The sequence below is a fragment of the Phlebotomus papatasi genome, chromosome 1, assembly GCF_024763615.1.
Source record: "Phlebotomus papatasi isolate M1 chromosome 1, Ppap_2.1, whole genome shotgun sequence".
Taxonomy (NCBI): Eukaryota; Metazoa; Arthropoda; class Insecta; order Diptera; family Psychodidae; genus Phlebotomus; species Phlebotomus papatasi.
In genome coordinates this window covers 87,016,006-87,032,772 of record NC_077222.1, presented here as the reverse complement: position 1 = coordinate 87,032,772, position 16,767 = coordinate 87,016,006, and the positions used below count along the sequence as shown (strand labels likewise).

The window sequence follows — 16,767 nt, the reverse complement described above, 5'->3', positions numbered from 1 at the left end:
AATTGTAGGAGTATATTTAATGTATAATATATATATATATACTGGATTGGATTGGGTTGCTACTGGAAACGTTACTAAAATAAACACCTACACTAGTATTCGCGCTTTTAGTAGGGCCATATTATATTTGCTGCGTAACTGAAAAGTGAGATGTTGGCATGGGATTGTACAGAGTTGACAAGAGAGAGGAGACATGCGGCTTTTGGTCTTTTCTGGTATCCGTAGCAACTGCTGGATATGCGATTTCGCGTCTATTTTCAGGACACTCTTTCATACATTTATATGGGAGTTGTTTCTATTATATAAATGTGCCTCTAAAAGTATATAAGGTTTTTATATAGGAAAATATAAATATGTATAAATGGCATATTAGCTCTACATATTTCATTAAAATTGCCATGTTGAACGAAATTTCTCACCATCCAACACACATGGGACATCATCTCGTTGCAAATAGTAGCAATGACAATTCAATCTACCTCTTTTTTTTTAAAAATATTTTTTGTTAAAGTTATTGCTAAAATATCCCGAAAGTATTGTGTAAAATTCCGGGGTTGTAATTCTTTTCCCACTGGTTTTGGCTTTATAAATATAAGGTGTGTTAATGCTGTTATTTATTCTCACCTCTTTTCCTACAATTCTTCACCATTAATGTCTCTAAAGATTGCTGTGAAAGAGATAGAAGAAACAATTACTCAAATACCTTCCCTTCTCTCCTGAAATTCTTAATTTTTAAATTAATAGGTGAATTTTCATTAAATTTCGTAAATGTTCCATTTGTGCATTAAAATTTATATTGCAAATTTAAATACACTTTAAACAATGCGGAATAGTGTTCTATATGTACATTTAGTGTTATTTATTAGACTTGCAAGTAAGTTGACGCCTTAGTCCAGGCGGTATTATGTGGTATACCTTCAATATTGGGTATGTCTGTATGTCATAGAGGAGAAACTGTTGTGTAATTCAGAAAATTGATTAATTACACATATACATAATTATATGTCATATAAAGGGGGGTTGATGGTATTGTCTTTTATTCTGTATGACATTTTCACACTTGTATGAATTGTGTTAACACTTAAAGGACAAGTAATTTTATTAAGTAAGATTCTTTATAATCTCATCAATTTGGTGTCTATTAGTCAATTTGTTTGCGAAAATGCAATTTTATTGTCAATAACTGTAGTACACAGAATTTTATGTGTACAGAAGAAAAAGTGAAAGGAGATTTTAAAAAATCAATTTTTATTACAAATACAAAGCAAAAGTTTTATAACATGGGCTTCCAGTGCGTCTACCGCCGACTTACCCATTGCCAGTCTCACCAATTACAGAAATTCCGAAACATTGTGTGAAGGGTAAAATGGGGTAATTTGGAACAATTACTAATTTGGAACATTTGATATATATGATTTGAGGAAGAACAACAAGGAAAGAAACAGCTTTTCTTCTTGTTTTTTTTTCTAGCATCTCTAACAGTAGTGGGGAAATCGCAAAATTTCAAATTGGAAAAGATTCCAATTAACCTTATTTTGTCCTAGAGTAACTGTACCAAACTCCGGCCAGCTTGCAATTTCGGCCACTTCATTCTTGAAATTTCGATGATTTTTTAGTTTTTGCATGCTTTAAAGATTATACAATGCAAAAAAATGTCTCTTTGACGAACGAGATGATGTGTAAAATGCTTTGGAAGAATTCCGAAAGGGCAAGGAAGAATGAGAATCAAAGTGGTCGAAATACTACCCAAAGCTATGTCTATATTTTTATTAATTTGAACATGTGTTAAGAATGATTTTAGAGAAAAATTGCTATGAACTATCTACAAGATTTGCATACATCTATGCCGAAATTTAATACAGTTACCCTTTATATTTTTAATTTCTGGATTATGTGTTATTCTTAACACGTTTTAAAATGGAAAAGAAAGACATTGCTTTGTGTGATATTTCGGCCATCCTGATTCTCGTGGTTTCGTATCCTTCCGATATCGATATCGTTCGCAGAGGCGATGCTTTTTTGGCATTGTATAACCTCTAGAAAATTAAAAAGCTAAAAATTCACAGAAATTTGAGGAACAAAAGAAGTGGCCGAAATTGCAAGCTTGACGAAATTTGATACAGTTCTCCTGTGTGTTCTCCGGAGTATTTCGGGCAGTTTTTGAGTGATTTAGTGTCTGCCGATTTAGTACGCAGTGGACAAATGCAAGAGATAGGCAATATAATACCCTTGCTATCTCTTTTGTCATTCTCGCATTTCAGAAAGTATTAGTCTTTAATATAATATATTTTGACACCATTGTAAAGTCTTTAGCTTTATTTAATTGAATAGTATCATATAATTTCTGTATATGAGTAAACTTTTTGAAGCACTTCTGTGAAAGCTTTTCTTTGATATAAATTCAATATGATTTAAAACACTTAATAAATTATTGTGTTTTATTAGCTTTATTCCTTTGGTATTTTTACTAGAAAATTGAACTACTTTGACTCGCACTGTAGCATATGTATTTAACAACATTCTATACTTGAGTGTAGCTGTTATTATCAAGAGAAATGTCCTAATTAATGAACAGAAGGCACGAATGGAGCATTAACATTATTGTAATCAACATTCAATAGGGCTCATTGTTCTCAATTTCCTGAAATGTCATACACCTTTTTAAAAAAGAATTGCTACTAATAATAAAAAAAAAAGATTGTAAGTATTTTATTGAAGTTATGAATTCGAGCATTGTGCAAATTTGGGATGTTTAGCTGTCCTTTTAGTATGAAGGCTTCTAGGATTCGCACACGCTCTGGCTTTCGAACACATTATATTTTCCCAAATTCTTTTAGTGAATCTCTTGAGGGATTTTATAACGATATGACAATATCATATGACAAATGTTCGTGGTTAAATTTGGAAACTGGGCAACATTAAAGGCCGGTGAATATTGAATAGGCATTAAAGGCAGCTCTATGTACCTCCCAATGATTGACATGAGTCTCATTTTCGAATAGTTTTCCCGAATGTACCTCACAAAAAACTCTGTATTTGTCATATGACATTGTCATACTGTTACAGAATTCCCCTACTGATTTATTTTTCAAAAAATGGGTGTCTTAAGACTTATTAAAACATATTGCCATAAATAGCTCAGATTCAATAAAGGAATGTAGGAAAAATATGAAGCGTTTAAGGCCACAGTGTGAGCGAAGCCTGAAAGCCTACCCCTAAAGTAGATCTTGGCTTGGCATTAGTAATATTGTCAAGACTGAGAATAATGCTCAAATTCGCAATTTGTGAGAGGAAGTGTTTTATTCTTAACTTTTTCAACTTTTTTTTTTAGTGATTAGGTAGCATTAACGTATTGCAACAGAGCGACACTATCAAACATGAATCTTAACGGTCATTGAATTTAAATTCTTTATGAGCTTATTTATATTGTGCTATTATCTAAGAAAAAAAATTATCATCCAGAATTTAAATCAAGAAGGATAATGATAAGGTCGAAATTGCAAACTGGCCGAAATTTGATACCGTTATCCTAATGAGAGTATTAGAAAATATTTATGGACTGTGTCAAAGTTACTAAACTTCTAAAATAAGGAATAAATTTAAAAAAAAACGAAAATTCAGGGAATGTTTATAATTTTGGACATGGTGCTTATAAGTATCAATCAATGTCTTAAATTTGAAGAGTAATATTTTACTAAGGTAAAGGGCTGTATGTCGGCCACTTAAGGATTGGTTTTATGAAAAACTTATGTAAAAGGACATTTAATTTGCCTGTTTTGATCAAATTTTCACCCTAAGTTGTAGTATAGATCTTTGTCTATCTGATTGTACACTTTATTTGGAGATAAAATAATTTTAGATTATTAAAAAATGAAAATGTTTTAAAAATGTAGAGTGTTCCTCAATTCGGCCACTTCAATATAAGCGTTTCTCTACTCGGCCACCTGGGGTTCCTCTAGTCGGCCACCCATTTTTCAAATTTTAAAAGCCCGTAACGTTTTTACGGACTAGAAAAGGATATTGAGAAAGAAAGAAAGAAAACCTTTAAAGAATAGTAATTTTAAGAAAACAAAAAATTGTAAGGGCAAAATTCTTTTTATTCTTTTATTTAGCCGGCCGAATTGAGGAACATGGCTTTAAAATTTCACATCTTCACATTTAAGACAGAAAATTAATATTTTTATCAATAATGAAAATAAATTTATTGCACAGTGAGTTAGTTAAAGTTCTCAACTTGCGGTTTGACTCAAAATTTGACTGCTAAAGTAATCTGTACAGGTAATAAATCGAATAACTCTTTGTGAAAAAATGTCGTGAATATTATAAAGAACATCAAAATATGCTGAAAAATGACCAATATTGCTTAAGGTAAATTTGAATCCTCTGACTTTTAATAATTTTTTTTTAATGTTTTGTGTCTAATTTCATTTGTATTCTCGGTCATTTGTGTTATTTATACAATTTTTGACCTTATGATGTTATAAAACTCCTGGAATATTATTGCAAAATTATATAATATGAATAAATATTTCCACCGGCCGACTTGAAGAACACATAGTGGCCGACTTGTTAAACGGCCGACTAGAGAGTACCTTACCTTACTAATTGAATTTTTTTGTTTCTTTCTTTCAAGAAGGATTGTTTAGAAACTTAACTGTCTGTTTATCGTCTTTGTTTTTACTGAAATTAATCTCAATATGTTTAAAATGATTTGATATGTAGAGATGAATTTGACGCTAATTTTGGACACCTTGCTTGTAATTTTGGACACTGCTTGTAATTTAGGACAGCCAATCTGCCTCAATAGATGTCCATTATTCTTTATTTCAAGAACTTACCTTACCAAGTCCTCTTTCTGTTTATGAGGAGGAACCATAAAATGTCACAAGAAACCTGAAGACTTTCCGTATTTTCCATATCATTCATTAAAGTGAGTTAACTTCGGCACACCAAGTGCACGCGCTCCCCTGGCTTTTCCGGGTGCCTTTTAAGGCTTTTCTCACTGCATATTTTTGTAGATATGATGCTCCTTTGTTTCTCCAGCCATTTATACAACATAATCATTACAAAGGTTAAAATTTTAGAAAATTTTGAGAAAACAATACCTGTCCAAAGTAACAAGTATCACCTGACTAGTGAATCTCTGAGAAAATTGCCCATTGAATCAACGTGAATCAACACAATATTCAATGAATATTTAATAATAATACTTTTAAATATATCGAGGCAAAATTGTTAGTACTTCACTATTGCTAAACAAGACTGAAGTAAACATGAAGTTCTGTCTTCTGTCATATTTCTCGTAAGCAATTGCTCACACTGAAATTTCAGCAAAGCAATTTAACTCTTTCCGGACTGCAGCATATGCTGCAAGCCAGTTTCACAATTTTTTAATCAAAAATATCTAAGCTCAGGAATTAATTGAGGTCCTACAAAAAATATCTTACGTTTGGACATCCTTATAGTTTGTAATCATCCACAAGAATCGGATTTTTATCAGTTCTGAATAATTAAAAAACATTGTTTTTCATAGAATATTCTTATGCTGCTTTGGGTACTAGAGTCCCAAAAGAGATGAAAGAGTTAAATGCAAATCACAGTCACAATTTATCAAAGTTAGTGTTAAAATCTTCCAAAAAGAACAAATATTTAGGTAAAATTCATTATTCATCAAATATTGGAATAAGAATCCTTAATTTTAATTAATTTAGTTTTAGTGTCCAATTTTACGCTCAAAGTGTCCAAAATTAGGAACTGTCCGAAATTATGAGCGATTCCCCTACACAAATACTGATGTAGGGGAAAGTGCTCTCCCTTCAAACGTTCATACCTTCGAATAATGTGAATTTCTTTTGTTTTTCATAATAGATTTACATAAAATTATCACGCAGAATTATCAACAATTGATGATAACCCAACTAATATTTAATAGAAATGTGGAAGTTTCTTAGGAAAACTAAAGGAATATTCACATTATTCGAAGGCATGAACGTTCGAAGGGAGTGTACTTTCCCCTACAGATCAAAAACTAATAACTTCTGCAGTCGGATAAAAACTTTATCGATTTTTATGTACAGATATTTGAGAGGATATTGCTAAATTTTCTTTTTTGTTTCAAGAATCTTTTTTTATTGAGTTTTTTTTCCTGTCCATTATTCTCTGGTTAATTAACTGGTTTATCTTTTAAATGCTTATTCTTAAGTAAGAAAAAGAAAATATTTTTGAATTTATCTACCAGAGTGTATTGTGATGGATGCCTTTTCAAGTTTTGTAAGAATAATTGTAGTAGATTTATGAGAAATTGGAGTGTGTCTGGATGGGTGGGTAATTATAGAAATGAAAGAATGTAATTTGATTTTGGAATGTTTTTTCTTTCTTTCTTTTTTTTGTTCAGTCTTGGAAAGTAATCAATCAATTGATCTTTTTCTATTTATTCAAGAAAAATTAAATAACGACTTGTTAAGCGTCACAGTAGGTGATACTTTTACAAAAATGGCCTTGGTTAGAATCGATGACCCAAAACAGACGAGCTTGTTCTATCAAATATTCATTTTCAAAGAATATATAAATTGCTAGATTCTGTGAGAGAGAGATAGAAAGAGAGAGAGAATCTATTTTAAAGATTATATTTGACTTCTATATATCGTTTCATTGACTTGAAGTGTTTCTTCTTTTTTTTTTGATCACACAACCTGCAAAAATGAATGCTTGAAAAGAGGTGCAAAAATATTTTTGTTGTTTCTTTTTCTTCTTCTTGGATTTTTACTATCCAAATCAATATGTGAGAGATGGATGAATTACGAATGAAGTGGAAAGTTCAATCACATCTTGGACTTTTAGAATATTTTGTAGAAGATTTGGAAGAGAGGAGTAGGTTGTTTGCATAGGCTTTTTTCAATTTGTTTATTAATAATAATATTAATGCACCAGGGAAGTAATGCTATTCCCACATTCTTTAATTGCCGGAAGTCATTGTAGGGGAGGAGACAGAAAAAAAGTGACTCGGAAATGGAATTTATTTATCATTTTACTGTCTGTGCGTTATATTTTGACCTTATGGAATTTGTGACAGTTAAATATTTTCCTTAAATATACTCGCGGAATATTTTTTAGGGTGGAGGGAGGTGAATAGTAAATCAGTTATGCTGTAATACTGCGAAAGGGTTTGTTGTTGGTTGTATGAAATGTAAATTTATATTGAGAGAATGTAAAATGATTAGAGTTGACATAATAAATCCATGTCAGAATGTTTTGCAAATGAGCATAATTCCATGAGAAATGTGTATATTTTGATTTTGTCAGAATATTCATGCGCAGAAATTTCTAAATTGGTTGTAAGGGGGGCGGGGGGGGGAGGAAGGGTAGTGAGAAATGTAATATAGAGAGAGAGGTGATGAAAATATACGAGCATCCGATTTGACGAGCAATCCTGGCTATCATCATTAATATTCGTTAAATAAATAGTTCCGGTGATGATGAGGAACAAAACTATTACATGTTCAGCGGACATGGTAAATAATACATCAAAAGTCACAAGTGATATCATTTAATTTGGGTGCTTTGCTTTAGCAATAGTGAAAAATTTTGTGTCGTTTCTCCCCTTCAAATTCTTTTTGAGGGATATTCTGTCTGTGGCTAACAACTTACACGATTAGTATGGTCTATGTGTGGTCAATTTGGATGGTGCAGGGAGAGGATATCAGTGTGGACATGTTATCATGTCGATTTGTCAAGGAAATCATCCAATTGATAGATTCACATAACAACATTACTAAAAGTATCAAAACCATTTGTTTGTTATTTATTTGTTATACATTCTCCGCAATTGGTTGGTGCGCAAACGCCAAAAAGCAAGCAGACGCATTTAATGCAAAATAACCGGGCCACGTTATTCCCAGATGCCGGGTGGCCATATTCTGTCTCTTTGTACCACAGAGATGGTATATTATACACCGGATTCAATATCTACCCATAAGCTTTAGAACACAATATGATATAATTTTCCAATGTGTCATCCGGTGTTTAAGTCTTTTGCTTGGTTAGATCTAATACATAAGAGAGAGATTTTAGGTTCCCCCCAGTACAAACTTTCCATATAAGAGCAATGCTTATGTTCATTTTCATGTGCATAAACCTTATGATTTCTGACTTTGATTCCGCTTCAATGAATATGATTGATTTTTATGTTTTGGCTATTAGGAATTGAGGTCTTTTTGATTTGGATAAGATTGATCTTTTACACGACACGACGTAGGAATATCACAAGGGATTTGAACAAGATAAAATGTTGATGTTTTCACCGTTTCCACCTTTTCGCGCAAGGAAGCTGAAATGTAGGAAGATGTCATTTTTTTACAACACGAAGTTTCGGGACGGCGGAGCAGTTCTTCTTGCAGTTAAAGATTTATTCCAAGATTAATTTGATCAAGCATTAATGAAATTATATTCAAGCCAACTAAAAATATCTCCGTTGTCCTGGGTACTTGTTATCTGAAAGTATAGGGGAAAGTACTCTCCTTTCGAATGATCAGGCCTTCGAATAATGTGAATTTTCTTGTATTTTTCCTAAGAAAATTACACATTTCTATTAAATGTTACTTAGATTATTATCAATTGTTGATAGTTATGTGATAAATATGTGTATCTTAAGAAAATAAAAGGAAATTTCACATTATTCAAAGGCATGAACGTTCGAAGGGAGAGTACTTTCCCCTACAGAATAGTTGTCAAATTGTTGTCGAAATTTTCAACCTTTTAACAATATAGAACCCGGCTGGTGGATTCCCTTCCCTATTCGTGAGAAATTCATAGTTCTGTTGACCGCCGTGTGGGGAATTGGCTGACAGGAGACACCGTCAGTCCAGTCGGTAACATGGCCTGGAAGATTTCGGATGGGGGCACAGAGCTGGGTCGCTGCCGGACAATTGGTCGCGATAAGCCTTGCTCTTCCTAAGGAGTCTTTCAGAGCAAAAATCCGGCTACAAAATGTTAATTTATTATTCCAAAAATTTAGGAGATCTTACGGCTAAGGGCAGAATCACATTTTCAGTAAAATGCTCACCGCATTTCGTTAATTTACGCATTTTCATTGCAATTCTTTCGCAAATTCTCAATTACTGTATTACCTTATCTTATACTCTGTGGCATTAGATGAAAATAATATAAGAAAATTGAAGAAATAAAACAAAATTACGATAAACGGTGAGCAAAAAACTGTAAGACTAATTTCTCGTACAGTTTTTTTTGCTCACTTATCACATTTTCTTTTTATGTTTTTAATTTTCTTGTATTATTTTCATCTAGTGCCACCGAATATGAGATAAGGTAATACTGTAATTGAAAATTTGCGTAAGAATTGCAATGCAAATGCGTAAATTAACGAAATACGGTGAGGCTTTGACGGTGACTGTGAGTATTTTACTGTCAATGTGATTCTGCCCTAAACCTATCAAGTACAAAATATCAAAATTAGTTACTATCCAGAATAAAAGAGAAATCTAGGGCTTAAAAATTCAATATAGATATAGGCTCAATGCGGTGACGGACAAAATTCCGAAAGCCGAAATCAAGAAAGACAAAATCCCGAAGAGCCATTAGAAAATATCCGGGAAATTTTGCTTCAGCATTAAAATTAAATGTTTTCCAATATACAGAAAATTTCCCTAACTAATAATTAAAGATCTCGTTGTTCAATTTTAAACTTAGACCCAAGGCGCATTACGTCCTTTGCCTTTTAAAGTTGCAATTCTATTATTGGAACAAGATTCCTAGACCAAGATACACAGCGCAAAAGATGGTGTATCGCACTTCAATTCTCAAAATCAAAATGCTCTCTTTCGGGAACGAGTTAAGATTTTTTATTGTTTTTCCTTTATTTGAAAAGTAAATTTATTCTCTTTAAGATGATATACTCGATTTTAGATGAAATGTTCATTTTTTTCATACGACCTTTTAATTTTTTTTTCCTAAACATTACGAAAAATATTTCTCGAAAAATCCGGTCCGAAAAATTCTGATTTTTTTAACTGTTGATCAGTAACATTGTTCACTAGATTTCCTGTAAAGGAGAGCTTCTACTTTTGAGTTTACTGCTTTATTTAAAAAAAATTAAGTAGTTACACTGAAAAATGGAAGTTCTGTGTTTCAGGAAATAGAGTACCACAAAAATACTAACCAAAAGTAAAAATATCAAAATTTTTAGATCTGGAATTTTCGATTTTTTTTTTTGAGTTTTCAAGAGAATTTTTTTGATCAAAAACAAAACTTTATCACACATTGGGCACATATACGTTATTTTGGAACATATTTTAGAGAGGAACCTCCTTAACACCGGTTTCACACTGGACACTGGAGGTTCTTCCCAGTTCTTGAAGGTATCGAAACACTAGATAACAATATTAGTAGTTTTTTTTCAAAATCTACTGGTGCATTTATTCCTAATGTCAAATTCCAAGTCAAATTAATACATCTTAAAGAGGGCTATAGAGAAGACCTAGTCTACTGACTGTTTGTCTCTTATTTTTAAATGAACTAAATATAAAATTCAATCAATCGTTTTGGAACCAGATATACATGCATATCTTGAACAAATTACGGAACAAAAAAATCTCGGGTGATACGAAATTAGAAAATTTAAATCGTATTGCTAAACCTTATAGGTCTGAAGCCCGTATAAACGTCGAAAATCTTAGAAGATTTAAATAAGAGTTATGGATAAAGAAATATTGAAATATCCCACTTTTTTTTTTTGTTATTTTGAAAATTTTGAAAGATCAGTAATTTAATAAAAAAAGAGTTCTTCAAAAGATATATTAATTTTGATCTATTTATTTTTGAAAATTCTAGCATTAGTGAATGTTTCCGTTTTAGGATGTTTTCGAAGTATTTTCCATCCATAAATTCCTTTATCACAAATAATCATTGAGGCTGACATGTACTCAACCCATTTTCGTTCCCAGTTTACCTTTTCTGACTTTTCTAATCTAACGCGGAAGAGATTTTTTATTGCCAAAACCGGTTTTGGTATATCTTTTGTATTTTTAAAGAAGTTATCACGCTATACAATAAGATTTTAAAGCGATTCACATTAATTACCGTTGATATGGATTGAAAAATATAATTCTTGACTATTAATAAGTTAACCCAGTCATATTTATCGTATATTATATTAAATGCAAAGTCCATAAAATTATTTACAACTCATATAAATTAGACTTTTTAACCCATTAGGGACTATCGTAAACGTAAACTAGACGATTAATGTCCAAATTGCTGGCGGGAAAAGATTTTTATTTTCATTTGTTCTTCAATTACGTGGGAAAATGAGCTTTGCAGAGGTAGAAATACATTTTGCTATTCTTTTTTTTTCACTTCTCGGGATAGTCATGCGAAGTTTATGCACGAAGTTATGCACGAAAAGTTTGACATCGCGTCGCTTTTGATAATATTTTCCTTCATGTTCCTTTCTGATTGAAATTCTAGATGAAAAATTCTTTTCTTAGGTAAATACACTATGTAAAGAAATGATTTTTGTTAAGGTTTAAAGATTTTTTGATAAGAATGTCATTTTAGACGCTTTAATCCTTTGCACCAGGTGGGACTTGAACTCACAAATGTGACAGTCAAAACAGGGTCCTCATTGCTGAAGAGCGAGCCGAATGTTCGTAGAAATTATACAAAAGACCCCATAAATAGTGATTGGTCATTAAAATTGATTTGTTTCTTTTTAATTTTTAATTTCAACCTAATTTTTCCTGTGGAATTTCTGATTTTTTTTTAAAATAAAACCAAATTTTCTAATTCAAATTGATTAAAAAAATGAAATGTACAATTTTAAACCAGTATCAGTGGCAATTAATGTGAAATGTCTCGAAAAATTTTAATGTGCAGTGTGGATACCAGGGCAAAAGTACGATTTATTGAACAAAGAATAATATAAAGTTGCAATTAAATTTTAGTTTTGGGATCAACTTTAATACTAAAGCATATTTTATGTGAATAAAAACTGAACATAAAGGGAGAGAATTTTTAATATTAAACCCGCCCAGTAATGCAAATTTAGAGATGAGTTCTTTTTAAATTATATACGGTATAAGTGTTTTGAATACAGAAGCGAAACTTACATATTCAGAAGGTGGAGGATAAAAAAAAATAAATAAGAAAATGTATCACGCTTGGTGGAGTTTTGTGATGCATTTTATTTTATATCTCGTTTAACTTTTTTTTTGCAGTAAGATACAATTTTTTATACTTCTTTTACATACAATACAATTTCGTAATGTGTGGCAATATAAAGTTGGTATCAAGAGGTATAAAACAAGGTATCATCAGCAATATTTAGAACCATGTTCTGCACGGTATTCTATCCGTGTGCCGTATGTTGGGATAAGGCTGGTACTGCATGGTGCAGAAGAGACAGGCAAAAATCTTGTGTAATTCACATAATTGTGTGTATAAGTACACACAATGTGAAATATATAGGATTGCAATTGTATTTTCTTGCAGAGTTGAGAGAGAGTCCATAGGTTTTTGCGGACTGACTCCGGTTCTACGGTGATGGAGTTGAGATAAAAGGCACAGAATCTATGTAATGGTTGCTTACATTCTGTGTGCAATGAACCTTATGGAATGTTAATGACATACACGCAAACGATCGTGAAAATCTCTAATCTCAGTGTCTCTCTCTCTCTCACACTCTTTCCTTATGTCCCTTCCTCTTGGGATGTACCAAAACTGTCGGCAAGTAAAGCTCCTAAATATTGGTTATATGAGAAATTTTCACCCAAAGTGCAGCAGAACTATTAGATAAGCGTGATTTGTTTTTGCTCCTTTCTCTCAACACCGTGTACTCATCACTATTTCAACTGTGATTTCTCTACAAATCGCAGCTTTAGCGAATTGAAATGTAAATTTAGGTGGAGAATTGATGATAGAATTACCTGAGAATGCTTTAAAAGTGCCATAAAAAAGACATCCTTTGAAAGTTTCCTTTGAAACCATGGAAATTCTTTCGAAAATGAAAGTCAACTTATGGGGGGGTCTCGAAAATACTCTGTCGCTATCTCCGATTGTTTCTCTTATACATAATAATTATAAGGCATGCCATTGTAAGCAATGAAAGCCATTTTGCATTTGATTTATTTGATTATTAAATTTGAGTTTTCTGTCAAAAATTACCAATTTTGCATGGTTTTTTAAAAAAATCAATTTCCTGCAGTAATTGAGAAAATAACGATTTCATGTGTCGGTTATATTTCATAAGATAGTGTTGTCAGTTTTCTTTCTGCACTTTTAAAGATCTAAATTCTGTTCTCTTGTGTTTCTCAGTGTCCATTTCATGGATACGGTTGAAATGTTTATGTATCTCAGGTCAGATTTACGACCGTAAACAAGACAAAATTTTGATTTATTGCTCACTGGTACATTGTGACGGTAATTTCGCGTTTCTTGTTTAAAAGAGAGGAAAGTGTCTCGGATTGAGGGAAAATGGTTCGTTATACGGGCTAATTGGTATTGTCCTAGCCCAGCGAGCACACTTAGCTGAAAAAAGTAGCGTTTTCAGCATATTTTTGCTGAATCGACTAGCAAAAATTTGCTGACTTATCAGCAGTTGTCGAACAAAAAGTGCTAACCAAATATATGGAAATGGCACTGAATCGCCAATTTTGTTTCAAGGTTAGCAGAATTCAGCTGAAAATACATATGTTTTCAGCTGAATTGCAATCGGTTAGCATTTGGTGCTCGCTGGGAGGCTAAACTTCTGGTATAAATATTATTAATACAGTAGCCTCTCTTAAATTCGGGCATTTGGGAACGAAATGTCAACCGAATGAAAGAGAAATTCGGGCAGCAAATTGTTTGAAATGCAACGATTTTTTGTTCATCTGCAAAACGACATGCAAAAGCACATCAAAGCTAAGACAAATCACAACAAATTTGAGCCTATTTGCTTCATTTGATAATCATAATCGAACTTGAAAAATGTCAACAAACTTTTTTCGATTTTAACTGCCGCTCGAATTATAAAGTAGCCCGATCTTAAAAGAGCCGAATTAGCGAGAGTCTACTGTAATTATTATTTTCAATGTGCAAAAGTTAATAGGGGAAACTGGGGTAGTAATGAATACTTTCGCATGTGACGCGAATTTGACAGGTTACACAGTGAATTTCTGGAAAATGTTGCATAGGGTAAAGTGGTACAAGTTGGACAGTGGTACAAGTTGGACAATGGTACAATTTGGACAGGGCTTTTCGTCTTGATAAATTTAGTACTTCATTTTTATTTGTATATTTTTAATGCTTTAGTTTTAAAATTTGGTTCCTTATGCTTAAAAACAAATTTTGTACTGTATTTATCAAGAAAAAAGCCATGTCCAACTTGTACCGGCGAATTGTCCAACTTGAAACACTAATTCCAAATTATACACTTTACCCTAGCTCAATTTTCCTGGATATTAAAAGTTGTGTCAGTATATATTTTTTCAGTTGTCACTTATTATCTGGGACAAATGTGAACACCTCTGTTCTACCCTTAAAGTTAATTTCGGATAATTTTCTTGGTTTTTAATTATTGAGGAGGTAAAAACGGAAGTCTTTACAATGAATACGATGAATTAATAAAAAAGCAAAAACAAAAAATGCAAATCGAACATATTTTTCAATTTATTTCTTTTACATCACAAGAAAATGACAACACAAAATTACAGTCAAACAAGTGACAAGGAAAAAACAAAAGATTAAATGTTCTCTCTGCTACTCGATACACTCTTTCCTGATTAAAAAAAAATCGCAGTAGGGTTAGGTGGGGTAATTTGAAATGATGCCTTTTTAGAATTTTGAGATTTTCTCATTTTTTCAGATGGTCAGAGAGAAAAATAAAACCCAGAAGAAGTAGAAGACTTAACATTCAAGAGTACTTCTTAGTTGTTTTTTTTTGTCATCTAAAACTTTTAGGAATTCTCACAGTTTCAAATTAGGCATGATTCCAAATTATCCCATCTTACCCTATTTGTAACTTGTATCAAATTTGGTGTCTCATTAACCGGTCATTAACATGACATTATTTAGCTCCATAAGCCATTGGTGAAGTTAAAATACATCTTGATAATGCTCAATTTCATTTAAAAATAGGAGAAAAAACCCAATTTCAAAACTGCCCCACGTCTCCCTAATGACTTAAATGATAGAGTACATGATCTATGATGCAAATGTCGCAGATTCGAATAATCTTTGGGATATCAGGATTTTTTTTGGCATTTAAGGTATCCATCCTTGTACATAAGGTAAAGTGCCCTCAAGTCGATCGGTAGAGTTATTTAGTCGATTTGCATTAAGATTTAGCATATGATATAACTTTAATATGTCTATTATTCCATAAATAAATACGAATCAGTGACAATTTTATAGAAATTCACCATCAAATATTCAAAAATTGACCACCGGTCGAGTCGAGAACATGGGGTCCCAGCGAACACTTCGATTTTTAAATCAGATATTAGGCTTCATAGGGCGAGATCTGTATGAATTCATACACTCAGAAAAACAAACGACTAAAACTTACTCGATTTGATGTTGAATTAACTCTTTTTCGTTGTGATTTTCGATTAACTATATTTTAGAGTTGATTTTACTTCTATTTAGGTGTTATATTCGGAAGAGTTGTTTTAACTTTGTTTTTCTAAGATTTACATGATAAATTTACATGAGTGCAAATAACTCTTTTTAAGACTGAAAATAACTCGCTTTAAGAGTTAAAAAAAAACTCGTTTCAAGAGAAGAGTTAAAATAACTCTTTCAAACCCCAAAATTAATATGTTTTGTAATTTTACGTTTTTTTTAATCATTTTCTTTATTAATAATTTTCTTGACTTCAAGTTCCCTATTTTCCGAGCGAAATATCACGTATGATGTACGCACATGTCTTCATGAAACACTGTTAGGCAGATTTCTAATTGATGTTCCATATGAACTTTGTCACACGAAAATCTTCTTGACTGAAGTATATTCTTAAAACGAAAACACTTAAGCATATACTTCAGTCGAGATGTAATTTTACATCGAAAAAGAGTAATAATTCCATCGATATTCGTAGAGTTAATTCAACTCGCATGAAGAGTTGTTTCAACTCTACTAAAATTTACAAGGAAAAAGAGTAACAATTACATCGATATTAGTAGAGTTAATTCAACTCTGCCATAGAGTTGTTTTAATTTTTTAGGCTTTTTCTTAGTGTAGATACTATATGGATGCTTGTCCATTGAAGAAATGGTCGTCATAATCCAAGTAGTTTAGAACTAAATATCAGCTTTCGGATCATTCGGGTGTGCCCAAGTTTCCCCTAAGTGGGAAGTGGTTTGGAATCAAACCTTGATTCCTCTGGAGTAGTTTCAAATGCGTTTATTAACAATTTTGACTGAAATTCCTCAGATTTCAACTTTTTCTTTTTAATTTGAACGCAAACTTTTCCATTGAAGGTTGAATCCGTTCTATACATGATGTAAATTTTGTTGTAAAAAGAATCACGGTTATCATGAGTTTGTAAGGGTCTTGTGTAACTGATGTTCTGTTTCTATTTGTTGTTCTAAATATGAGCGTGATATGAGGTGGTCGGAGAGTGTGAAATGTATGTGGTTGGCTGGAAGGCACGGCTGGGATATTTGAACAGACCACGTATAGATGCAAATTTTCAATGAAAGCGTGGGAAGAGGATGATGAGGAGGAGGGGGGACAAAGGATGAGGTTTATTAAACATTTAATAATATTGTTGTT

General features: G+C 32.2%; 1 protein-coding gene across 7 annotated transcripts in view; it reads left to right on the top strand.

Annotated features, from left to right (window-relative positions):
• Positions 1 to 16,767, top strand: part of LOC129797905 (maternal protein pumilio) — a 280,842-nt gene that overhangs the window by 58,609 nt on the left and 205,466 nt on the right. Inside the window, exon 1 of one of the 7 annotated variants that reach the window (XM_055840781.1) lies at positions 7,360 to 7,511. The exons of the other annotated variants lie outside the window; for them this stretch is intronic. Within the exon in view, the coding sequence (XP_055696756.1) occupies positions 7,473 to 7,511 (39 nt within the window). The 5' untranslated portion in view covers positions 7,360 to 7,472. Of the gene's footprint in view, positions 1 to 7,359; positions 7,512 to 16,767 lie in introns of those variants that run through there. 7 annotated transcript variants of the gene reach the window in all.